This window comes from Carcharodon carcharias, chromosome 32 (genome assembly GCF_017639515.1).
Source record: "Carcharodon carcharias isolate sCarCar2 chromosome 32, sCarCar2.pri, whole genome shotgun sequence".
NCBI lineage: Eukaryota > Metazoa > Chordata > Chondrichthyes > Lamniformes > Lamnidae > Carcharodon > Carcharodon carcharias.
In genome coordinates, this window is record NC_054498.1 from 9,735,086 (window position 1) to 9,761,603 (window position 26,518).

General features: G+C 41.9%; 2 protein-coding genes across 2 annotated transcripts in view; one reads left to right on the plus strand and one right to left on the minus strand.

Annotated features, from left to right (window-relative positions):
* Nucleotides 1-4,929, plus strand: part of LOC121271960 (sorbitol dehydrogenase-like) — a 43,399-nt gene extending 38,470 nt beyond the window's left edge. Inside the window, exon 11 of the mRNA XM_041178219.1 lies at nt 4,744-4,929. Within this exon, the coding sequence (XP_041034153.1) occupies nt 4,744-4,891 (148 nt within the window). The 3' untranslated portion in view covers nt 4,892-4,929. The remainder of the gene's footprint in view (nt 1-4,743) is intronic.
* A 4,585-nt stretch (nt 4,930-9,514) lies between these two features.
* LOC121271961 (dual oxidase 2-like) overlaps nt 9,515-26,518 on the minus strand; it is a 56,189-nt gene continuing 39,185 nt past the window's right edge. The window contains exons 24-33 of the mRNA XM_041178220.1: nt 25,485-25,715; nt 23,631-23,730; nt 22,804-22,853; nt 21,742-21,869; nt 19,877-20,030; nt 16,805-17,037; nt 13,562-13,720; nt 12,229-12,384; nt 11,393-11,521; nt 9,515-9,849 (exon numbers count right to left, since the gene is read on the minus strand). Of these exons, the coding sequence (XP_041034154.1) occupies nt 9,727-9,849; nt 11,393-11,521; nt 12,229-12,384; nt 13,562-13,720; nt 16,805-17,037; nt 19,877-20,030; nt 21,742-21,869; nt 22,804-22,853; nt 23,631-23,730; nt 25,485-25,715 (1,463 nt within the window). The 3' untranslated portion in view covers nt 9,515-9,726. The remainder of the gene's footprint in view (nt 9,850-11,392; nt 11,522-12,228; nt 12,385-13,561; nt 13,721-16,804; nt 17,038-19,876; nt 20,031-21,741; nt 21,870-22,803; nt 22,854-23,630; nt 23,731-25,484; nt 25,716-26,518) is intronic.

Consider the following 26,518-nt stretch of genomic DNA (forward strand, 5'->3'; position numbering starts at 1 on the left):
CAAACCGCACATACTGAATGAGACGGGGAGTGCACGATTGCAAGTAATGGCCTCCCCGCTCATTGGCGGGGAAGGCTTCCAGTTTGTGTTCCTGCCACAGAAGTAATGGCAGGAGGGGAAAATTCCGACCAATGTCCCTGACGCCACCATCACCATCCCTGGCTGTGTCCTGTCCCACCAGCAGGACAGACCCAGCAGAGGTGGCAGCACAGTGGTATACAGTCGGGAGGGAGTTGCCCTGGGAGTCCTCGACATAACTCTGGGGATCCCATGAAGTCTCAGGTCAAACATGGGCAAGGAACCTCCTGCTGGTTACCACATACCACCCACCCCCTGCCGCCTCACCTGATGAATCAATACCCCTCCATGTTGAATACCATTTGGAGGAAGCACTGAGGGTGGCAAAGGCATAGAATGTCCTCTGGGTGGGGGACTTCAATGTCCATCACCAAGAGTGGCTCAGTAGTATATACTGACTGAGTTGGCTGAGTCCTAAAGGACATAGCTGCTAGACTTGGCCTGCAGCAAGTGGTGAGGGAACCAACAAGAGGCAAAAACCTACTTGACCTCACCTTGACCAATCTACCTTTCGCAGATGAACCTGTCATGACAGTACTGGTAGAAGAGACCACCGCATAGTCCCTGTGGAGACAAAGTCCTGTCGTCACATTGAGGATATTCTTTATTGTGTTGTATGGCACCACCACTGTGCTAAATGGGATAGATTTCGAACAAATTTAGCAACTTGAGACTGGGCAGCAGAATTATTTATAACCACAATCTGTTACCTCATGGCCTGGCACATCCCCAACTCTACCATTACCATCAAACCGAGAGATCAACCCTGGCTCAATGAAGAGTGCAGAAGGGCATGCCAGGAGCAGCACCAGGCATGCCTAAAAATGAAGTGTCAACCTGGTGAAGCTATAGCACAGGACTACTTGCATACCAAACATTGTAAGCAGCATGTGATAGACAGAGCTAAGTAATCCCACAACTAACGGATCAGAACGAAACTCTGCAGTCCTGCCACATCCAGTTGTGAATGGTGGTGACAGTTAAATAATTAACTAGAGGAGGAGGCTCCACAAGTATCCTCGTCCTTAATGATGGGGGAACCTCCTTCTGCATTTGCAACAATCTTCAGCCTGAAGTGCCGAGTGGATGATTCAACTCGGTTTCCTCCTAAGGTCCCCAGCATCACAGATGCCAGTCTTCAGCCAATTCGATTCTTTCCAGATGATATCAAGGAACAGCTGAAGGTACAGGATTCTGCAAAGGCTATGGGCCCTGACAGCATTCCGGCAATAGTATAGAAGACTTGTGCTCCAGAACTTGCTGCGCCCCTAGCCAAGCTGTTCCAGTACAACTACAACACTGGAATCTACCCAGCAATGTGGAAAATTGCCCAGATATGTCCTGTACACAAAAAGCAGGACAAATTCAACCCGGACAATTACCGCCCCATCAGTCTACTCTAGATCATCAGTAATGTGATGGAAGGAGTCCTCGACAGTGCCATCAACTAACACTTACTCAGCAACAACCTGCTCACTGACGCTCAGTTTAGGTTTCGCCTGAGCCATTCAGCCCTTGACCTCATTACAGCGTGAGTCCAAACATGGACAAAAGAACTGAACTCAAGTAGTGAGGTGAGAGTGACTGCCCTTGACATCAAGGCCGCATTTGAACGAGAGCAGCATCAAGGAGTCCTAGCAAAACTGGAGACAGTGGGAATCAGGGGGAACACTCTTCTCTGGTTGGAGTCATACCTAGCACAAAGGAAGGTGGTTGTGGTTGCTGAAGGTCAGTCAGCTCAATCCCAGGGCATCACTGCAGGAGTTCCTCAGAGTAATGTCTTAGGCCCGACAATCATCAACTGCTTCATCAATGACCTTCCTTCCATCATAAGGTCAGAAGTGTCTGATAATTGCACAATGTTCAGAAACATTTGCGACTCCTGAGATATTGAAGCAGTTCCTGCCCATATGCAGCAAGACCTGGACAATATCTGGGCTTGGCTGATAAGTGGCAAGTAACATTTGTGCCACACAAGTGACAATTAATGACCATCTCCAACAAGGGAGAATCGAACCATCTTGCCTTGACATTCAGTGCCATTACCATCACTGAATCCTCCACTGTCAACATCCGGGGAGTTACCACTGACCAGAAACTGACCTGGATTAGCCTTATTAATACTGTGACTAGAAGAGCAGGTCAGAATTCTGGGACTTCTGTGGAGAGCAACTCACCTCCTGACACCTCAAAGCCTGTCCACCATCTACAAGGCAAAAGTCAGGAGTGTGATGGAATACCCTCCACTTGCATGGATGAGTGCAGCTCCAGCAACACTCAAGAAGCTTGACACCATCCAGGACAAAGCAGCCCATTTGGTTGGCACCCCATCCACCACCTTCAACATCCACTCCTTCCACCACCGACAAACAGTGGCAGCAGTGTGTACCATCTACAAGATGCACTGCAGCAGCTCACCAAGGCGTCTTTGACAGCACCTTCCAAACCTGTAACCTCTACCACCTAGAAGGACAAGGGCAGCAGATGCATGGGAACACCAGCGCCTGGAAGCTCCTCTCCAACCACACACCATCCTGACTTGGAAATATATCGGCCGTTCCTTCACTGTCGCTGGGTCAAAATCTTGGAACTCCGCCCCCCTAACAGCACTGTGGGTGTACCTACACCACACGGTCTGCAGTGTTCAAGAAGGCAGCTCACCACCACCTTCTCAAGGGCAAATAGGGATGGGCATTAAGAATGCTCGTAGCCAGTGATGCCCAATTCCCATGAAAGAAAACTAAAGGTGGCTGAGGTTCTGTTTGCCCAGAACGTGCACTTGATGCAGAGTATTGAATGACAGATCACAGCAAATTTTAAAAAAAAGGAAAATTTTTGTAATGGGGCTCATTGGAAATCTTGAAACAATTATTGGCCGGGAATTTCCTTGAAGCTCCATCGATGTAACTGTGTTGAAAGTGTGGCAGAAATGCCTGTTTCTCGTATTACAGGTGCTGGAGAGGAAGCAACAGTGAGGAACTTCTCCACCTATGTGATTGTATGAACAAATACAGACTAGATGCATAACTTCTAGATATAGATTTTATTCATTCTGTATAATTGTGTAATTTAATATGTTCAGATTTGTAAATAATTTGCATTTTATTTGCATTGAGTGTTTGTATCAAAACACCAGCAGGGTGAAGTATAATCTAAACAAAAACAGAATTACCTGGAAAAACTCAGCAGGTCTGGCAGCATCGGCGGAGAAGAAAAGAGTTGACGTTTCGAGTCCTCATGACCCTTTGACAGAACTCGAAACGTCAACTCTTTTCTTCTCCGCCGATGCTGCCAGACCTGCTGAGTTTTTCCAGGTAATTCTGTTTTTGTTTTGAATTTCCAGCATCCGCAGTTTTTTTGTTTTTATCTATGAAGTATAATCTAATCAGTCTCAAATCTGTGGTGCTACTAGCTGCCCCTTTTGTGAATCCATTCAGTATTTTTTACTTGTACAATCTCAGTTTCCATTCATGGTTTCTTTCTACCTGCTTACTGTATTAATCTAGAGTGAACCCCATTATGCAGCATTTAACCCTGTTCACTGGTTGGTCCTGGATCATCCAGATCGTATTTTTTGCTTATTTGTGAATATTGCCTTTATTTACTCTCCACTCATTGTAACCAAGTCCCGTTCACTCAAACGCTTGCAAACTCTGACCTACATTGGCAACCGGTCCAGCAAAACCTGGATTTTAAAGCTCATATCATTATTCAAATCCATCCATGGCCTCACTCATCCTTATCTCTGTAACCTCTTCCAGCCCCAAAACCCTCTGAGATCTCTGCATCCCTCCAATTATGGCCTCTTGTGCACTCTGATTTCCTTCACTCCCAAGTGGCAGCTGTGCCTTTAGCTGCCAAGATCCCTAGCATTGGAACTCCATCCCTAAACCTTCCTTTCTTTCTCTGCCTCCTCTTTCAAGACGCTCCTTAAAACCAACCCCTTTGACCAAGCTTTTTGTCACTTGTCCTATCTCTTAATGTGGCTTGGTGTCAAATTTTGTTTGATAAGGCTCCTGTCAGGTGCCTTGGGAGGTTTTACCACCTTAAAGGTGCCACATAAATGAAAGTTTTTTTTTTAACTGTTATTCAATTAGCTATTTGAAATATGGTCAATTGCTGACTTTTTTACGGTTTTGGTCTCCCCACTGCCCCATTGAAGAAAGGATCTAATTGCACTAGAAGCAGTTTAGAGAAGGTTCACTCACCTGATTCCTGGGCAGAAGGGGTTATCTTATCTTGGACAGGTTGGGTCTATACCCAAGAATGAGAGGTGATCTTATTGTAACAGATAGGATTCTGAGGGGACTTGGCAGAATAGATGCTGAGAGAATGTTTCCCCTCAAGGGGGAGCCTAGAAGCAGGCGACAAAGTTTAAAAATTAGGGGTCTCCCATTTAAGACTGAGATGAGATTTTCTTTTCTCTCTCAGAGGGTTGTTAACCTATGGAATTCTCTTTCCCAGAGCACAGTGTTCATTGAATTTATTCAAGGCAGAGTTAGACAAATTTTTGATCAACAAGGGAGTCAAGGTTTATGGGAGCAAGAAAGTGGAGTTGAGGCCACAATAGCTATGATCTTATTAAATAGCGAACCAAACTCAAGGGGCCAATTGGCCTACACTCTGCTTCTAACTTTTGTGTTCCCTCTACATTTTCCATATCAGGTATCCCATGGCAATCGCTCTGTTGGCTTCAAAGAGAGTGGATGTGAAACCTCTGATCACACATCGCTTCCCGCTGGATCAGGCAATTGAGGCATTTGAAACCACAAAGAAAAGGCTGGGAATTAAAGTGATGCTGAAATGTGACTAAGTGCAATTCCTTGAGAAGCTTCCTCCAGTCAGTGTAGAGATAGAGTTGGAGTTGAAAGCATACGTGTAGTTGCTGCTGAGTATATTGCAAATAAACTTAATGTTTCAACCAAAGAAGTGTCTGCAGATCAACTCTATCATTGATACAACTCGGCCACCCCACAACAGCTGCATTCCCCCATTGCTTTTCCACCTCAAACTGGAATCCATGTAAATCTTCAAATTTAAAGTTAGCTGGCGATCTCACCTAAAACCCCTCTGCCCAGGAATCAGGTGAGTGAACCTTCCCTGAACTGCTTCTAGCGCAATTAGATTCTTTCTTTAGTGGGGAGACCAAAACTGTAAAAATGTCAGCAATTGACCATATTAATTTATTAGTGAACAGTCATCTCACCGAGAACCTTTCTCTTTTTGCTTGGGACAATACTCAGCCAACAAGAATGGTACTTCTAAAATAAACTGGCCAAGTGTAGTTAAAAAGAACAAACTTGCATTTGTGTAGCAACTTTCATGACCTCAGAACATCCCAAGTGCCTTAGAGCCAGCCAATGAAGTACCTGCCAATTTCATGTTTCCTGATCTACTCAAGTTTGCAGCCTATTTACTGTCCAGATACAAAGTGATTCATACAGAGAGAGTCAAAGCTCCACATTGGTTAACACAGTAAGTAATTCACAGGTATTGCCTCTTCTGGACCTTGGTTCAAGTCCAGCTGATATCGATGGAATTGAAAACACCCTTAAATTGTTACATGAGGAACAAAGGAACAGGTTATGTTTACAGAAGAGATGAAGTAAATAGAATGGGAGGAGGCTTATGAGGAGCATAAATTCCAGTTGGGCTGAATAATGTCCTTTAAATTCTGTGCCATAGAAGAGTATAGTTCTCTTTTTGGTTACAAACACATCTCCAGGGCTTCTTTTTAAATCCTCATTATAACATTTCAATAGTCCTGGTTCATTTGAACCTGGCTCATTCACAGAGGAGTGTTCACTAAAACCTAGGTCACAGCTTGTTCTGACTTGAATCTATACTGTGTCTCAATTACTGTAACTAATGAAAGTTTTATGTTATTAGAAGAATGGCTCTATGTATGAAACAGATAACAGCTGAAGGAAAGCAAACATCACACCCAAATGATGAAATTCTGAGAGTTAATGACTAAATATTTAGTTATCTATAATTTTATAAAAATTTTGTGGTGGAGACTAAAACTATGTATAAGATTGTTACAGATAAATCAATAGGGAACTCAGTAAATACTTCTTTATTCCAAATGGTTAGATGGTGGAACTTGCTACCACGTGGAGTAGTTGAGGCCAATAGCATAGATGTCCTTAAGGGGAAGCTGGATTAAACACAGGAGGGAGAAAAGAATAGGTTAAGGTGAAAGGATTAGATGCCTGGATGTGAGGGCAGTGGGCAGTGATACTGAACCTGGGCTGAATATTAAGCATAAAAAATCCAAAAATGAAACAGTACTGACCAATGGATTAAATATATTGCACAACTGAATGTCAGTCTATTGAGGTAAGTTACAACATGAGTACATGTGTACTGAACAGCCAAAGGAAATTCTTTTTCTCAGAGGGTCATGAGTCTTGGAACTCTTCTTCAAAGGACGGTGGAAGCAGAGTCTTTGAATATTTTCAAGGCGGAGGTAGTTAGATTGTTGAAAAACAAGGGAGAGAAAGGTTATCGTTGGCGAGAATGTGGAGTTGAGGTTACATTCAGATCAGCACGATGTTGAATGGTGGATCAGGGCTCAAGGGGCAAAGTGGCCTACTCTGCTCCTAATTCTTACGCTCGTCTGTATGTTTGTATACAATGAACCGGCAAGCAAGATAAAAACAATGTTCCCTAATGAATGATTAACCATATCTACTGTGCATTTCATTAATGCACATGAGCCAATTGATTTTGAATTGTTTTATGCTTCCACTGAAATATCAGCAGAAGTCTGTTAAGGATCAACAGAGTAAATTCTAGACTATAATCTCTAAGCAACAGCAGTGTAAATTCCAATAACCTAACTTCAACATCAAGCCTCATTTTCATGCCATTCAGGGTGGAAAAAAAACGACACCACAAGTAGCAATATACAGTTTACATTATTTTATATCATTTACATTTCATTGTTAAAAAGTGCACAGTTACATACATCAAAATGGCCCCAACAATCAATGCCTGATTTTCATTGACACTATTATTAAATATGAACATTTGTTCAGTGTGATTAACAAGTAAAAGGGCTATCATGGCCACAACTGGTGCTGAGTTTAGATGACAATGGGGAAAATGATTGAGCAAGTTTATTTAAAAGAATTCCTCCACAGCGAGACAATGTAAATCAGATTCAGCAAGCTTCACCGTGAATGTGATACTGGCGCAATCAAAATTGGTGTATGAGCCTCTCCTCACACAAAACGTGTGACAATTTTTTTTTTTAAAAGAAGAGAATGGCCTTGGAATTTGATCGCATGAAAATGGGCACCCAAGAGGGCTGGGTGCACAGGTGGGAGTAGGATGTGCAAGAGCCGGGCTGGGCGCTGCATTCCTCCTATTAGCTTTATCCTTTAGGTAGCTCATTATCATGACTTAAGCATGTGGCCAGCATTACCCTCATTATTCATTGGCTGCATGTCTTTTTGTGGGGTGCTGGACATTGGACCAATCCTTTAAAGGGAAATGCACTCTGGAAGGAAAGGAATGGCTGTAGCAAGCCCCAGGAGGGTCCAACGTTTCCCTGATGCAGTTTTGGAGGCTCTCTTGCTCTTTTTCCCATGGGGCAGAAAGCCCTCCAGGCAATAACACCACTGCCAGTAGGAAGAGGTGGCAGAAGACCTGAATTCAAGGTGCTTAATTCCAAGGTCAACAACTTCTTTCAGCTTCTTCCATTTTACTTGGGATCACCACAAAGCTGGTTGCCCCCCCCCACCCAACCCCTTCTGTTGATCACCCTTCTCCATCTCTAGCCGTCCGCATCCACTGGATGGTAGCCCACTCCTCTCAGGCTTTGGATGGGGACCCTGCCTGTCCCTTGCATTCACATCAGCGCCCATTTAGATTTGGTGGGTGGTTTTACAGTCAGATGCCCTTCCTGCCCACTAACCCTCCCCATTTATCTAGGCTGGGGACTGGCACCAATACACACTGGCTTGCCTGCACCAGTGGCTTAACTCCAGAAACATGGTAGCAAAAAAGTTCGATGGTTTCACCAGAATTGACAAGGTTGTTGGGTCTCTTATTCTCTGCTTACACTTTCACCATTTCCAGCCTCAAAGCCCAATTCTCCCCTACCTCACTTCACATTATTCTCCTAAAATCACTGTACCACCTTTTACAACATCTCCTCTTCCTTACTCACCATTATTGAAATCTCACTTCCTCACATCTCTCGTCTTACACATTGTATAACAGCCATACTAACATCACAAGAAGTGCAGGGGGTCTAATTTAAATAACTTACTCTGTATTTTCCACAGTTCTGGTTTGTGGTGCTGGAGAACGGAGAAGCCCAATCCAGTATGGCGGGCACTGCACTACCTATCTGCCATAATGGAGGCTTAGGTGCCAACTTGCCCAAAAATTGGGTGCATGGAACTAAATGAGCAGGCCAATGCTCCTTCAACAGAGAACATCACTCCCTTCACATTTTAACAGGCAATACCCTGGTATATGACACAAATCATACATATAGCATGTATCTGACCTTGGCTGCCACTAAATCCCTCAAATTTCTTCAGGTATTCTGGATAGAATGACTTGCTGCCCCAATATCAAAATTTTATTTGGCCCATCAGCTCCTGTTCCACAGAATCATGTGCAATTCCAAGCCCATTGACCCGACCCAACCAAGTTAAGTTCTTAATCCAAGCATCTCTCTTCCCCAAAGATAAATCAAGGAAAGCTCTCGAAAACCCACAGATAGAACATTTCTAAAATAAACCCCCAACTGAAGAGAACTCGGTCTTCACTAGAATTCAGTTTGCTACTGCCTCTCCACTCCTACCAGCCGTTCAGTATTAACAACTGCACCATCTAGTGATGGACGGCAAGCAATCGCATCCAACGTCGTCCATACCTAGAGTACTGTGAACAGTTTTGGTCCCCTTATCTAAGGAGAGATATACTGGCATTGGAGGCAGTCCAGAGAAGGTTCACTCGGTTGATCACGGGTATGGAGGGATTTTCTTACGAGGAGAGGTAGAGTAGATTGGGCCTGTACTCATTAGAGTTTAGAAGAATGAGATGCGACCTTATTGAAACATAAGATTCTTAAGGGGCTTGACAGGGTCAATGCTGTGAGGTTGTTTCCCCTTGTGGGAGAGTCTAGACCAGAGGGCATAATCTCAGAGTAAGGGGTCGCCCATTTAAGACAGACTAGGAGGAATTTCATCTCTCAGACGTTAGTGAATCTGTGGAATTCTTTACTGTAGAGGGCTGTAGAGGCTGGGTCACTAAGTACGTTCAAGGCTGAGAGAGACAGATTTTTAATCAGTAAGGGAATCAAGGGTTATGGGGAAAAGGCAGGAAAGTGGAGTTGAGGATTATCAGATCAGCTATGATCTCACTGAATGGCGGAGCACACTCGATGGGTCGAATGGCCTGCTTCAACTCCTATGTCTTATGGTCTTATACAATTCAGAGGCTCGGGTTTTAGATTGCTTTTAAAGTCGTCTTGTGGACAAAGAGAATACATGAAGGAGAGGTAGGAGCGTGAGGAACCCAACGTACAATGTGGAAATTAGCTTTTAAACGTCCCGTGATTAGATTTGGCGAAGATAAATTACTATCTTTCTTCATATCATTTCCTTTGGTCAGAGAGCTGGTGGCTCAGAAGTTCTCATAGTGATGGAGGAAGTGCGCCTGGTCTCGCTTGTTGATCTGTTGACAAGCTTTTTCTACATTTTTGGTCAGGCCTGGTGGTCCACAGCTGAAAACTCCAATTTTTCCCACCTGTTAAGAAGGTTCAGACAAACTTGGCTTTGGCAAACAAACACTGAAAGATTCACTCCAACCCACCCTGCCCCAGCAGCATGTCACCCCTCCTCCCCACCACCAACCTTGCAATCTTCAGCTACAGTCAACAAACCAGAGGCGGGGAACATTTCTGCAATTTGGCAAAAGTTCTGGGAGATTTCCATCTGACTCGCAAAAGCTGCAGGAGACTGATTGCCTGTGCCACATCAAGAGTTCTCAGTTGGCAGCATGGTCACCTCAGAGTCAGAGGGTTGGGAGTTCAAGTCCTGCTCCCAGAGACTTGAGCATAAAATCCAGCTGGCATTCCAGTACGGTACTGAGGGAGCACTGCACTGCCGGCTTTCATATGAAGCCTTAAGCCAAGGCCTCTTAGGTGAATGAAAAAGTTTCCATAGCATTATCCAAGGAAGAACAGGGGAGTTCTTCGCAATGTCTTCGCCAATATTGAACTTTGGACAATCTTGTTCTAGTTGCTGATGGACATAGGTCTAACCCACAAGATTGTCCTTAATTATCAATGTTTTTCCAGGTGGTTTAGACTGTTAAAGGTGATGTTCTTTCAGGGATAGAAGTGTTAGACCCAAACAGCCTTAAGAGGGTTATTCTAGGGCTTTGAGTAAAAGATTATAATTGGAGGTCGAACAGCTAACCTCTAACAAGACTATTCAAGTCTGATATTTGAGACCAAAAGTGAATCATAGTCAACTTAGTTGACAGTAATGATGCATCTTCTTTTAATGTGATGTGACTATAACTCATGGAGGGTTCACACATATTACATAAAGAGAAACTGTTTCCAATAGCTGGACAGTCAATGACCAGAGATTTAGGCTGACCAGAGTTGGCATAAGCTAAAACATTTTTAAACAATGAGTGGTTATGATCTGGAATGCATTGCCCGATAGGGCGGTAGATACAGATTTAATTGTGGCCTTTAAAAGGGAAATGGATAAATATCTGAAGAAATTGCAGGGATATGGGAAAAGGGCAGAGGAGTGGAACTAACTGCACTTCTCTTTGCAAGAGCCAGCAGAGATGGGCTTGATTGGCCTCATTTTGTGCTGTATTTTTCTATAATTGTATTTGGTCCACCTTCCCTCCCATTTATTCATTGCAAGCATGAAAGTCCAATTGAAATTAAGGAGTACTGCTGAAAAAGAGAGACATGCTTTCGAAGATTTTCGTCTTGCACTCATGGGACAGCTATGCAAAATAAACCAACAGTAAAGGGAACAATAATTTATACTGCATGAGAAGAGAGTGCTGACTGGTTAGCAAGTGGACTCTTGGTAGAGATGTTGCCATGGGGATTGCAGTAGAAAACAGTTAATTGTCAATTGCCAAGCTTTTGTTTCAAAATCAAACCAGGCAGATCAACTCTGATTGGTCAAAACAATTCTTGTATCTCCAGTTATAATGAAAAATAAACATACAATCACAGCCTTGACCTTTTTAGCAGTTATGGTCCCTTTCCTTGGTTAAGGTACTGTAGCTGTACAAAAGCAGATACTGAACTCACCTCTGGGTGAACCTCCTGCAGGGAATTAAAGAATTGAACAAACTGGGGTCTTCCAAAATGAGTGATAGAACGAAGACCTGTGAATAGGCTCCGGTTTGACACTTTCTGAAAGTGACGTTCACAGATATACTGAAGGAGACAGAAATACGTTAATATTAACACCATATAATCAATAAAACTGGCCAATTGAAAGTAGGACTTCTGTCCATTTTAATTGGCAATTCATTGCTTTATGAGTATGACCAACGAATGAAACAAGACGCAGTAAACCAATGGACTAATTGACATTGGAAGGTGCTGGTACCATCTGGCTGACCTGTACATTTTGAGCCCTTCAATAGCTGGTTATATTACTTAACATTAAACTGTAAAGCTGTGCCTTGAAACTTGACAGCTGGTAATTAATTAATTCATTCATCAATATTTAGTGCTTCCAGTTTCATGGCATTGCCACCTCATGGTTAGCTGATCTCGACATAGCACACCTCAATGAGGTAATGGCATCTAAATGGGCGTAATGAGATTGTGCACCTGAGGTAGTACACAGCAACAGAAGCTGGCTTGCTTGAGCTGGTACATGGTGCACTGGTACATCGCAGGCTGGTCCAAAATGATTAAGTGCACCAGGGGCTGGTACACCATAGCATCAGATTGGTGCCAGTGTCCAGAAATAACTTGTATTTGGCTGATATTCTTTTGCCCACTATTTTAACACATGTGTTAACCTCCATGGGAGAGAAAAGAATACAAACTCTTTATGCATTTTCTAGGTGCTTAGAAAGTGCAGCACTATCAGTTCACTGTTGACATTAGGAGGGGGAGGCACAGCTACTTACAAGCATGGTGGTTCTTAGATCAAACTTTTCAGCTAGCTGGGTAATATAAGTGTGGACAGAAACCAGATCATTTTTATCGTTCTCTTCAACCTCACGAATTATGTCTGCCATCCATTCGAACTGTCGCTGTGTCCGAGTCACCCAGATGAAGTACACCTAGTGGAGAAAGAGTTAATACACTTCTGCATGTGGAAGATGGATGTATGATACCAGGAATGAGAGACTTCAGAGACAAGAGAAGCTGGATGGATTGTTCTCCTTAAGAGCAGAGAAGATTAAAGGGAAATATACTAAGAGGTTAAAAATTAGGAAGTGTCTTGATAAAGTAAAATTTTAAATATCATAGAATGGTTACAGCGCAGAAGGAGACTATTCAGTCCATCATGTCAGTACTAGCTTTCTGAGGAGAAATTTACCTAATGCCACACCCCCACCTTCTCCCCATAACCCAGCACATTCTCCCTTTTCAGATAATTATCCAAGTCCGGTGCCCAGAACTGTGCAGGATATTTCAATTAAGGCTGAACGAGTGTTTTATACATAGATTAACTGTTTCCAATAGCAGAAGACTTGGTAATCAAAGGATAAAGATTTAAGGTAATTGGTTAAGGGAACCAGAGATTACAACAACCTATCTTTATATAGCTGCACTAATGCAATAAAATGTCCCAAGGTGCTTCACAGGAATGTTATAAAACAAAGTACAACACCAAGCTACATGAGATATTAGGTCAGATGACCAAAAGCTTGGTCACAGAGGTAGGCTTTAAGGAGTGAATTTAAGGAAGAAAGTGTGGTAGAGAGATGTAGATGAAGTATTCCAGAGCTTGGGCCTAGGCAACTGAAGGCACAACTGCCAGTGGTTGAGGAATTTCAAGAGGATAAGTGGATTTATACAACGAGTTGTTATGATCTGGAATGTGCTGCCTTAAAGGATGTGGGGAAGCAGATTCAATAGTAACTTTCAAAAGGGAATTGGATAAATACTTGAAAAGAAAACATTTGCAGGTCCATGGGGAATGAGCTGAGTCTAATTAGATAGCTCTTTAAAAGAGTTGGCATGGGCATGATAGGCCAAATAGCCTTCTTTGCTGTACAATTCAATAATTCTAAGTAAAACTGGATGGTATATCAGAAACATTTCGAGCTATAACCTCAGGGGTCACGTTTGGTAATAGCTTGATGGCATCCAAGTCCAGACAATGTAAATGATATTTTTGGTGATAATAAAGTCATTGTTGGAGTGAGTGATGACTGCCATCCTGAACCCCACATCAGAAAGAGAGGAAAAAGTTTGTAAAACAGGCTAAATTTGCATACTTCTCTTTGTTACCTTTTTGCAAGCTATCTTGCTGAAGACTGATGACTTGAAGACAAGGTCTTTGAGAATTGATGAAAATGGTGTTACACCAATGCCTCCCCCTACCAGAACTGACACCTCAAATTGGTTCCATTCTTGGTGCCCCTCACCAAAAGGCCCATCCAGATATATCTGTAGGAAATTGAAAGGTTTGGGGTCAGTTGGAAGTTGTTTATTATGTATTTATTTTATGGTTTGAAACATTTTTATTATCTAGATCAAGCCTGAATGCCGAGTAGCAAGAAACAAGTTTGATGGATGCTTCCCCTAACAAATATTTGTTTTCTGAGCTCGCATCCAGTTGGGATTCATTGGAAGCAAAATGGGTATTTTTTGCCTCCTTCCAATTAAAACTCCATTCTATCTGATACTTATATTCTTTGACACCCATTGGCTACTTAATGAAAGGTCTTCTATACTCTGCTCCAGTTACTAATGTGAACATAATGGGAACTCTGTATAAATGACCCCTTGCATTGCTGCTCGTACCTACCCTCTCGGATTGACCTGGAGTCTCCGGGAATTGAAGATTCCAAACATTTGCTGCAAAGCAACCCAGGACAAAAAGCATAGGAGCGTTAAATACTCAGTGTCATTTCTTTTGTTAATTTTTATTTATAATAACGAAAGTATTGAAGATGGAAATGAAGGCTGTTTGACTGGGCAAGGCAGCTGGAGTAAAGTGGTCTTGTGATCAATCCTCCTTGAGTTAATTCAAGCAGAGTCGACAACTCCATGGTACCTGATGATCCAGCCCTAACCTCTTTGCCTTAAATATCATAGAATCAGGAGGAGGTTATTTAGTCCCCTGAGCCTGTTCTGCCTTTCAGTTAGACCATGTTTGATCCCTACCTCAACTTCATTTACCTGTCTTGGTTTCATAACCCTTAATACCCTTGTCTAGACAAAAATCTATTAACCGCAGTGTTGAAATTTTCAGTTGACCACCTGGCTTTTGGGAAGAGAGAGTTTGAAATCTCAGAAGTGTTTCTGAAATAATTAAGTGACAGGCAGCCCCAGGTATACTAAGAGCAACATTTTCAGGAGCACTGGATCAGTGCCAACTTCCAGAGCCCCAGTTTCACAAGAGCAGAGGAGTGGAATTATTTGCATAGCTATACCAAAGAGCCAACACAGACACATTGGGCTGAATGATGAGCTACTATGCCGCATCAATCAAAAATGGTATAACTAAGTCAGGACCTTTGTCCCAACATTACAAGAAGCGTATTTAAGAGCCTCTTAATTATTTGATTTTTATAACTTGATGTTTGTTCTGATACCATTGCTTGCACGCCCCAAGCTGTATCAGAAGAAATTTATTACCTTCAAGATGCAAATGGGGAACATTAAAATTCCATTAATGGGCAAGTCCTAGTTTAGGTGTGAAAGGCATTTTAAAACAACAATGGAAAACAACTGAAAGAAGAAGTCATCTTTTTCTTTTATTCTTTTGCTTGACATGGGCATCAGTAGCAAGGGCAGCCTTTGTTGCCCACCCCTAACTGTTCTTGAGAGGTGGTAGTGAGCTACCTTCTTGAGCAAATGTCTCAAGTCAAGTCATTTCAGAAGGAAGTCAACCACATAAGTGAGAGTCTTTTTATGATCCCTGTTATGAAAGTATCAGACAAACTGGATACTTGTGAGGACCTGGCTGGATAGACAATAATTATTTAAAGAATGGAATGTACAGAAGAACCGAGGGTAAGAAAATAAGTGGCAGGATTCCAGGATTAAATTGAAATATGAAAATAATCTTTACCATACCAACTTGAACAAAACAAACACAAGCAATAATGATTAAATAAGGAAGTACTTTGAGCAAATAAGATAATGATTCAAAACAATTTGAGCTTCTTAAATGCAAAGCAAAGGACTTAACCCAACTTAATCTTTTTGCTGTCAGACATGCTGAGTTTTCCCAGGTATTTTTGTTTTTGTTCACTCTGACAGGCATTTAAACATACTCATACTCTCTGGAAAGCCGTTCCTTTTTTCTCTCCAAGTTCTCTGCACAGGTCACAGCTCAGGTCTATGGTATATCCCTACCATGATCTCCTGGTTCAAGAATGGGCATTGCTGACAGTTACACACCACAACCTACCGCACACATGTAGACATTCTCTTTGCATCTCTTCCATAGCTGGCCCTTTCTCTTCTCAGAGTTACTTGGCCCTATCCAATTCTCTATAACTCCCTCTTTTCCTCTCTAACATACAAAACTTAGTTCTCTCGTTAAACACAGCAATCTGGATGTCTTCAGCCTCCAGGTCAGTTTCTTTGCTGTTGCTTATTTTTTAAAACACTAAAAACCTACCAGTTTTCCTTTTAGAGCATTGCACCACTCTCAGTAATTTCTCCATTGCAACCTCAGGACTTTCTTGCTTCTAAAAGCTCTCAGCTGGGTCAATAGTTCAAGCCTTGTTTGTAAACACACACAGGCATAATAAAACACATTGAAAGCAAACAACCTGTAATTCAGTTTAAACTGAAATCAAAATGCAACATTCCTAACTCTTAATATAACCCACAATAGAGACAGTTATAACCATTTGGAGTCACATGTAGGCCAGACTGGATGAGGATGGAAGATTTCCTTCCTTAAAGGGCATTAGTGAACCAGATGGGTTTTAAAGGCATTCTGGTGATTTCATGGTCATACTTTTTATTCCAGATTTATTTCAAGTGCATCAGTAAATAAAACAGTAATAAAAAATAAGGTATTGTAGTGAGTGGAAGCATGTGATCTAAACTATGGTGTAGGTTCTGGACACCACCATATCTTCTTCATCTTTCTTTAAAGATGCTGTACATTTCCATCGTTTGCAGTTTTTCCCCCGTAATTTGATCACTTCCAAGTTCAAAAAGCGTTTGCAGTCTGCTATGGTGATCCCATAAACCCAACAATAGAATTTGGTACACATTAATTATTAGCAGGTAGCATTTCAGGAAGTGTAATATAGAAATGTGAGACCATTCTTGAATTGTGCCTTTTCTGTTTCTCAAGTGCCTTCAAAACATAAAAGTTTAGATGAGATGAGAGGTCCTTCCTCCTCACTATTGCTCTTTGTGGGAACTTGCTGTGGGCAAATTGGGGATAGAAATAAATTTTCCACACTTATTTCTTTGGGGTGAGGGATATCCATGAACAACTTCACTGTGTATTCACTGCATTTACTTGGGTCTTACTTGTGTCTTACCCGATGCTAGTATTACCTTTGGATTGCCACCGAGTTTTCCGACATTCTCTGGCGAGTATGTTTCTCGTAACTTTGTTGTCCAGGGTCCCACAGCTCGGATATGGAGACTGAGGGTGTCCTCATTCGGCGCTGACGTCAAGGTGAAGGGATGGTACTCATTGGATCCCAGTGATAGACACGCGATGCGGACCCATTGACCAGACTTATACTCAAAGTCCGGGGGACGTTTAAATTCAAGAAAAGTAACATCTACAATAAAGAAAAACAGGTAAGAATAGATGGCAATTGTATCGGAGGATGAAGACCTCAATGTAACCTTACAACTGTGACGATACTTCAAAAAGCACTGTTTTAGCTGTAATGAGCTTTGGGACTTACTGAGATCATGAAAGACAAGTCATTTATTTAATGGCAAGTCATTCTTTTCTCTGTGAGATAGCATCATATTTTTTCCAGACACAAACTTGACTTTAAACATTGTTACATATATAATGTACATCTTGATAACCAATGGATAAAGTAAAATCTTAATAACGATATTTTCTGATACACACTATATATACCATACAGTAACAACACTATATATACCTTGCAGGAACACATATGTTATATTTTTTTCACAATCTCGCTCCATTTTGCTGGGAAGTTCTGATTATATAAAGAGATGTGAATGCAGGACATTGCCTTTTAATGAGTCACACTGTGCACTAGCAGTGTGAGATATTATTTAACGTATCAGCACCATTTGGATTAATGCCATTACTAAGCAAACTATATAAATGTGCTCATTCAGCTAAAAGATCCTGAAAGGAACATCAAGCATATTATTAACTCATGTGGTTTCATTGCAACAGTCTCAGAAGGAAGTCCACTTAACCCAGCAAATCAAATAACACAAAACAAAATCAAAAATAAAAAATACCTGGAAATACTCAGCAGCATCTGCGGAGAGGAACACAGTTAACATTTCAAGTCCGTATGACTTCAACAGAACTAAGGAAAATAGAAGAGAGGTGAAATATAAGCTGATTTAAGGGGCGGGGTGGTGGGACAGGTAGAGCTGGATAGAGGGCCAGTGATAGGTGGAGATTGCCAAAAGATGTCACAGACAAAAGGACAAAGAGGTGTTGACGGTGGTGATATTAGCTAAGAAATGTGTTAATAGGTGACATTAAGGGTAGAAAGCAGGACGCACAATGTACAGATAGCCTTCGTGGGGGTGGGGTGGGGGGAAGGGACTGAAATAGGCTAAAAAGTAGAGATAAAACAATGGATGGAAATACATTTAAAAATAATGGAAATAGGTGGGAAAAGAAAAATATATATCAATTATTGGAAAAAAGGGGGATCGGAAAGGGGGTGGGGATGGAGGAGAGAGTTCATGATCTAAAATTGTTGAACGCAATAGTCAATCCGGAAGGCTGTAAAGTGCTTAGTCACAAGATGAGGTGCTATTCCTCCAGGTTGCGTTGAGCTTCACTGGAACAATGCAGCAGGCCAAGGACAGACATGTGGGCATGAGAGCATGGTGGAGTGTTGAAATGGCAAGCGACAGGGAGGTAAACCAGCTTATATTTCACCTCTCTTCTATTTTTCCTTAGTTCTGTTGAAGAGTCATATGGACTCAAAACGTTAACTATGCTCTTCTCTGCAGATGCTGTCAGACCTGCTGAGTTTTTCCTGGTATTTTTATTTTTGTTTTTGTTTTGGATTTCCAGCATCTGCAGTTTTTTGCTTTTAAATCAAATAACTCGGTTCTGTCAACAACCCCAGGACAACTGATGGCTGTACGCAAGTTTTTTTATGTGCTTAACAGTTCCAAGACACGGGCAAACCCATAAGCCACTGCATTCTTGAAGGCATGAAAAGAGTCTGAAGTAGAAAAGAAGAGCTCCAGAGAGATCCGGTCTGATAAGAGGTGATAACAGAGTAGAATAGGTTTTAGAGGCAGATAGGAAGAGGTGGAGGTGGATGATGTGAAGCGGGTGAAAGAAGATAGCCTTAACGACTGACCAGACGCCTTGGAGTCATTAAGGCACAGAGGAGGCCATTCATCCCATCAAGTCCATGCTGGCTATCTATAGAGCAATCCAGTCATTCCATTCCCCCGCTCTACCCTGTGACCTTGCAAGTTTATTAATTCCAGTGCCCATCCAATTTCCTTTTGATATGGGGAAGGAAGTTGAAGTGAAGGTCAGGCAGGACTTCTTGGTCCTGTATCTCCCGGGCTTGGCCAGAGGTGATCGATGGGGGTTTGATGGAAACAATGAGCATCCAGATATTTGTGAGAATGGAAGAAAGATAGCTTTGCTTACGGTAACATTACGCTAGAGGAAATTAGACCTTGACAAATCCTGTCGAGCAGATTATTGGCTTGCTTTAGAATGCTATCACTGGATTAGGATAATAGTTTGGGATATGTAGCCTAAAATTGTCTTCACAACACATACACAACTTTCCCCAAAGTTTTTTATTCACTGATAGCCACTGACTACAGGATTTGTGTGTGAGAAATAGATGGTGTTAGTAAGTGTCTCGCTTAGTATAAAAGCAGCTATAGCAAGTCTCTCTGAGGTAAATCATTTGGATTCTGCTCAAGGAAAATGCTTTTACATCAATGCATTCTGCAAATTGTCAGAAGTCCTTCCACTGAACCAGGGGAAAAGAACAGGAGGAGACCATTCAGCCCCTCAAGCCTGTTCCAACACTCAATCAGATGACAGTTGATATGTTTCTCCATCTACCTGCATTTTCTCCAAATCCCTTGCCAAGAAAAAAACATATCCATCTCAGTTTTGCACTTTTAAGAACTTTATGAGGGAGAGAGTTCCAGATTTCCACTAAGAATTGCTCCCTGACATCACCCCTGAATGACCAACTCTAAATTTAAGGCTATGCTCCCTTGTTCTGGACTCCATCAGTGGAAATAGTTTCTATCTAATCTGTAAAATCCTATTAACACCTCAGCCAAGTCAACCTTTAACCTTCTATACACAAGTGAATACAAGTCTAACCTATGCGACCTGTCCACAAAAAGTAAGCCTTTTAGTCCAACAACAGTGAAGATTAATGCTTCACAAACAGGTACCTGAGGGCAGCAGTTCAGCCTTGACGACTGCAACTTCCTTCTTCTTCCTGCTGAGGCTGATGAGCTTGTCACCAAGGTAGATGAGTCCAGGCACAATGAAGTACAGGTAGAAACTCTGTCGCTGAATCAGATTCGAGCTCCCGTGTATGAGAACCTGTGACAGTTGGGGTGGAGGAAACAAAGACAGGAAATGGAGAGGTGGGAATGAAACATGAAATAAAACATAAAATTCTGGGAACTGCACAACCCATCCATCAGCATTAGGGAAAAATCTATGCCATGCCCATCCCTAATTGCCCATGAGTCGGTGGTGGTGAGCTACTTTCTTGAGTTGCTGCAGTCCACGTGGTGAAGATACGGTGCCGTTAGGGATGGAGTTCCAGGGTTTTGCCCCAGCGACAATGTACGAACAGCTGATAATGTTACGATCCCCATGGAGGAACCGAAAACCAAAATAACTACATTTACTGAATGACCCCAAAATGGAGAAATTACCAACAAGATTCTTCTTTTTGTAGCTTTTACTTTAACACAAATTAGAATCCACATAAATTAAACATGAACTAACAGGCAAATTACAGTCAGTATGAACTATAAATTACACATGGAATAGCAGATACAACAAAAACAACACGCAAATGTGGTACTATGTGCAATCCCACAGTCTTTCCAACTCAGTTTCTGGAACATAGGATCTTTCACTCAATGGATTTTGTCCTTGAGTCACCTGCAATAATAGCTCCACTTCTCCTGAGACCCCAGAGACAGTCATGACTCAAATTACACACAGCTGCAGAACCTCCTTGGGTAGGCTCCTGACAGTCTTGATGATACAGATTCTCCAGAGACTCTCATATCTGAGCCCATTAATAAAACTCATTAAATGGTTTGGTCAGCTTTGGCAAAACTGAAGCATAGCCATAAAAATGTCCAATTCACAATCTCTGCTCTAACCCTTTCTTCAGCTTTCTGTCCTGTTTAACTGTATTATACACACGCAGTTCCTTGTAAATGTGACTTCTATGTTCTCCCCTCTGCTGCAGCTCTCCTTTGGTCTTCACAGCAGTCGCTTCGCTGTCTGCCAGCCATACAGCTTTCATATGTTAACTTCCTTCATTTGGTTCTTCTTCCAGGTCAAGGGTCACCAGTTCAAATGGGCCAATATTTCTTACTCTTCATGAAAATTACAGTGGGACCCTTTACAATTGATGCAAACTCTTAAAAGTTATTTTCAAACATTCTTAAAACCCTTTACAAGTTCCATAGACATTTTAAAGAAATTCAATTTTTTTCTTACTGTACTGCTTCTGGGTCAAAGAAATGTCTAATTTGGGATGGTGTGCACTTGGAGGGGAAATTGGAGCTGGCGATATTCTCATGCATCTGCTGCCCTTGTCCTTCTAGACAGTGTGGGCTGCTCTTTTCTCAGTAATCCAGTTCAATGTAAGAAATAGGAGCAGGAGTAGGCCATTGGGCCCCTCGAGCCTGTTCTACCACTCATTAAGATCATGGTTGATCTGATTGTGCCTTTAAGTCCTGCTTGCCCCTCCACCACAACGCCCCCCCAACTCCCCCCATAAACCTAGACCCCATTGTAGATCAAAAATATGTCTCATTCAGCCGTGAATATATTCAATGAAAAGATATAAAGATTAAATATTAAGTTAAAGTCTCAGGCTCAATTTAAGACCACACGGACTGCAGTAACTCAAGAAGGTGGCCCAACCCTCACCTTCTCAAGATAAACTGGTGACGTTGGACAGTAAGTCCATATCATAAGGCTGAAATAAAAACGGTAATTGTGATGGCGGGAGGCAGAATCATCTCAGTAGAGCCAAAGCGAGTTGAAGTATAAGCATAATTACCAGAATGTACAGGACAACATAAAGGTGGTGAGTCACCCAGAAGGCTCGGAAGCTCATGCGACGGAACTTGCGGGACGCAAAGACGTACATAATTGCTATGACGACAAGAAGTAGAATTCCGCTCATCCCTAGAGTTGAAAACATTTAGCACAATGTTACCTCCTCTTCCCCTACACCGTCAGTTCCTAAACAAAGCCCTACAATGATTACTTTCTTGTTCAATGATGTGCATTCCCTGTGTCATTTCTCTTAAATGTGACTTAAAAGAAGATTGCATGTAGTGACAACACCAATCTCAACCAGAATGGAGACGATTGGGTTTCTATCACACCATTCACTACTATAAATGATTGAATCTACGCACACAATTTGTGGTAAGTATCCTCCACTCATTGTACTTCGCTGCACTCAGGAGATTTTACTCCACCATGAGTTTGGAGACAGTAAATTAAAACCATGAGTCCTGCTCTGCCTCCACCACCAACGCTGGCAGTGGTGTCAATATTCATTCCATAAAAAGAAAGGCTCCAAAATTATGTGGCAGGATATTAGCCCTCCCCAATCCTTAATGTGTTTTCCTGAGATTCCACTCCATATTATTTCAGTTGAAGTATTAACCCATTTACGTTACTAAGGTTAAATACCTCTAATTATTTTTAAGAACTTTCATTTATATAGCGCCTTTAATGTGGTAAACCATCCCAAGTTGCTTCACAGGAACACTTTAAAACAAAATTTGACACTGAGCCACGAAGGAGATCTTAGGGCAGGTATCCTAAAGCTTGGTCAAAGAACTTTTAAGGAGTACCTCAAATGAAGTAGCGAGGAAGAGCAGTTGAGAGAGGGAATTCTGAAGCTTAGAGCCTTGGGATCTAAAGGTATAAGTCACCTTTAATGGTTGGAGAATTACAGGGTGCTATTGCGATTGTAAACTCTGTATTAATTGCTGAGTTTGAATGGTTTAAACTATCTATATATTGGGCCTCATAAGATCGTGATATGAAATGATCTGTTTTTATGTTGATGTCCTAATCACCTAGAATAGACAATGATATTAGTTACCTGGAATGGTCTCAAAAAACCACCAGTAATATTTCTGAGGAAGTTCTGATCTACAAGACAAAAGGAGGAAGAGATGTCAATTTGTATCTGGGACCTCTGCATCCAACTTGAGACATCAGAGGTACCTATCGCTAGGAATGTGCCTCTTGTATAATGCATTGTCACATAATCGTCTGAGCCATGCATTTCTGCATTTACTTTACATACAGTATAAGTTGTTGTCTTCCCCTTATATTAGTATTCTTATGAGTGTCCTCATGAGTGCAAGACGAAAAGCTTAGACATATCTCTTTTTTAAGCAATATTTTAGATAGCGTCAGTGACTGATATGAATTGTAACCCAGTCTGGTTTGCTCTGCTGAAACCAGATTTTCTGCAAAGAGACATTCAATTGTCATTCACAGCTCATGCAGATCAAGTATGTTGATGTCTGTGAAAAAGAAAACCAAGAATAATTTCCTTGTTAATTATAAGGACTTAGACTGAGAATGCCCCAGATTTAAGTGACGTGTATAGATCAGTAATACTGAACGAGTAGATGGCGCTGCCAATAGGGGCCCAGTCAGCGAGAGGGCCTGGACTATAAGGCTTCCTTTGATCTCAAATCCATCTTTCTACAATAACAGCTTTGTCCCATGCGTCTGCACACTGATGCCGCCCCATACTGTGCATGCTGTGTCTCTCCTTTATCTGTTTGTCTTCCTCACTTGCTTGGCCAGTTATAAATACTCGACTATTCATTGAAACCCAAGTCAGTTGAACGAATGCTCTCCAAAGGTCAAAGTGCGTGCCTCCCTGGCAACGGGGAGATGTAGTCTGGAACTTACCCATCATCGATGAACACACTGGGGAATAGGCAGGCAAGGCTGCTGAGGGAACTGACACAGAACGAGTAGACATTCACTCCATGTCCAGCACTGTGAAAAACTGGGGAAATCAAGAGAAATATCGCTACAGTTACAGATCATTTAATTTACAACATTCTCACAGTATAATAAATAATATAACATATAATGTAATGCTATATCCCTGTAATATGCTGTCATATTTTCAGCATAGCTAGGCTAAATGAGTATCTTCATCATAGGTATCAGTCAAGGCACAAACAGCATAAAAGGAGTTCTGTCGAAGGGTCATGAGGACTCGAAACGTCAACTCTTCTCTTCTCCGCCGATGCTGCCAGACCTGCTGAGTTTTTCCAGGTAATTCTGTTTTTGTTTTGGATTTCCAGCATCCGCAGTTTTTTTGTTTTTATAAAAGGATATGTTGATAGTGTTAGTTGAAGTAGGGTGGGCAGGGACTTGTGTGGATCATAAACCCTGGATTTGACCTATTTCTGAGCAGTAAATGCTATGTAGGGTGTAGCAGTGGGGGTGGGGGGTGGTGGTGGAGTGGTGGGAAGGAGGGTGGGGGATGGGGGAGGGGGCGGGTGGTGGCATTGCTCCCTACAACAGATCTTTTAATTCACACCATTTCAATGTCTTCCCTAAATCTCTCATTACAGTGAATCATTCTGAAATCTCCCCACAGCCTTGATTTCATCTAAATAAGGTGGATCTAATTAGGAAACCCCAACTAGAGACAAGATTTAACCCAGCTCCACTGGGCTTCCGATCCCAGCTATAGGAAATTCACATTTGCCACTTCCTTTTGAAGTGGTTAAAAAACATTTACTAATCTCTAATTTTCCCTCAGTACAACAAGTAGTCTGTAATTGGCTACAGGGTTCTACAACACTTCAATATTGCAGCCTTAAAGGAACAGAATAATTAGACAGCGTGTGCAACACAGAGACAGGCATTTGGCCCAATTGGTCTATGCTGGTGTTTGTCCTCTCCACGAGCCTCCTCATCTCACCCTATCTATATATCCTTGTATTCTTTTCTCTTTTGCTTAGTAGTACAGAACTTGAATAATACTGAAAAGAGAAATATACTGCTGAAGCTTTTCATTTTGCACTGATCAGGACAAATGCAAGAATACCAAATTTCAAACAATCACAGCAATTCATACTACAGGAGAAAAGGGTACTGATTGGTTGGCAAGTCAATTCTGGTTGGCTGGGCTGTTGTCATAGAGAAAGCAATGGGGAACTATGGGTTCCCCAACCTCCCAGCAATTCAAGAAAGGTACAAGGCTTGAACATATTCCTTTTATTTGCAGTGAGTGGGTCCCTGTGTATGAAAGCATGTTGCTTCTAGCAAGTGTAAATTAACTATATTATGAGCTCAACTGATTATCAAGTGCTGCCCAATTGTGGAATCACATCTAACAGTAGACATTTTGTTTTGGGTTTTGCAAGCGCAGGCTGGGTGGGGACGGCCTGTACTCTGTCTGTTATGAACAACTGAAGGAATGTGTTTGATATGATAAGCCAATCATTGGAACATACAGCCTACAGACCTGGCATCACACCAGCAATGAAATTTAGACACGACTTTTCTTAATTGTGTGGTTGGCAGTATGTCATTTCAGAGAGCATGTCTCTCTTTTCAGCAATATTCTTTAGCTTTCTTATGCAGCTTCCCCTTAAATACAATTGATCACCACTGCTCCTTTCAAAGCCCTCTTTCAATCCATGAATTACGGGAATATAACGTTCTTGTAGCTAACACACCATGATGGACTCTCGGTACAAACGTAAGACGATCCTAGCAGTAGCACAATGGAAGTGAACTAACTTGAAAGTACGGCAGCTGACATTGCAACCCAACGATGGAAGTCCACAGCAGCGTCGAAAGGAATGTAACGGTTGAGGAAGGTTTCACGCAGGAACGTGATGAGATTGCGACACATCGTAAGGAGGATGTAGGCATACATGAAGGAGATAGTGGCTGCTGATCCACGGGATACGATAATGCCGACATACGTATTTTGTGGGATTCCAGTGGTCTCTGCGCCAATTGCATAGTCTGGACAAAAGAGAAAAGCAAACCTCATGAAGATGATTAAGGATACAGACTGCATTTGAGTAGATTGCTAGCTTCAAATAAATCGGCTAGAGAGGACCAGGCATCACAATTTCGAATTCCACTGCAGTAGGAGCTACTTGCTCATCATACAAAGATACATTGAAGAATAATGAAATGCAGGATTTAATACATACATACACTTTCTGTCCCATCATCCTTCAGACATCTCACACTGCCTAATTCAAATATCAACGGCATTTAAAAAAAAACCATCAAGGAACATCAGCTGCCATGAGCAATCTACAGAAAACTCCCAGAACAGAAAAAAAACTGGATCCACAATGTCTGCAAGCTCACCACCAATCTTCGTTGATTTAACATCAATTAGACATTGTAGAATGGAAAGAATGTTAGAGCCTCTACCATCCCTATCCATCGTTCCAGACTGCAACATGCATGTAAAAAAAAGTGCTTGTTGCCACAGCAACACAGACTCCCTGAGTGAACTGTAACACACACACACACATACACACACACTCATACGCACACACACAGATATTGTAGTTTTAAGGGAACACACATCAATATTATAGCAGGAAAATAATGCCTTTGGTTTCACATGTTACACTGTTTATTAGACTTACACAACATGCATTGACTCAACCTTAAACACTATTAGTAGCACGTTTGTCACATTCCAATATCAGACTTCTTACAATTATAAGATTGCTATATTTTGGGACTGTGTCTTTATAGTAAAATGAAGAGGGTCATATGACTTATTTTGCAGTATTTCTGGGTGG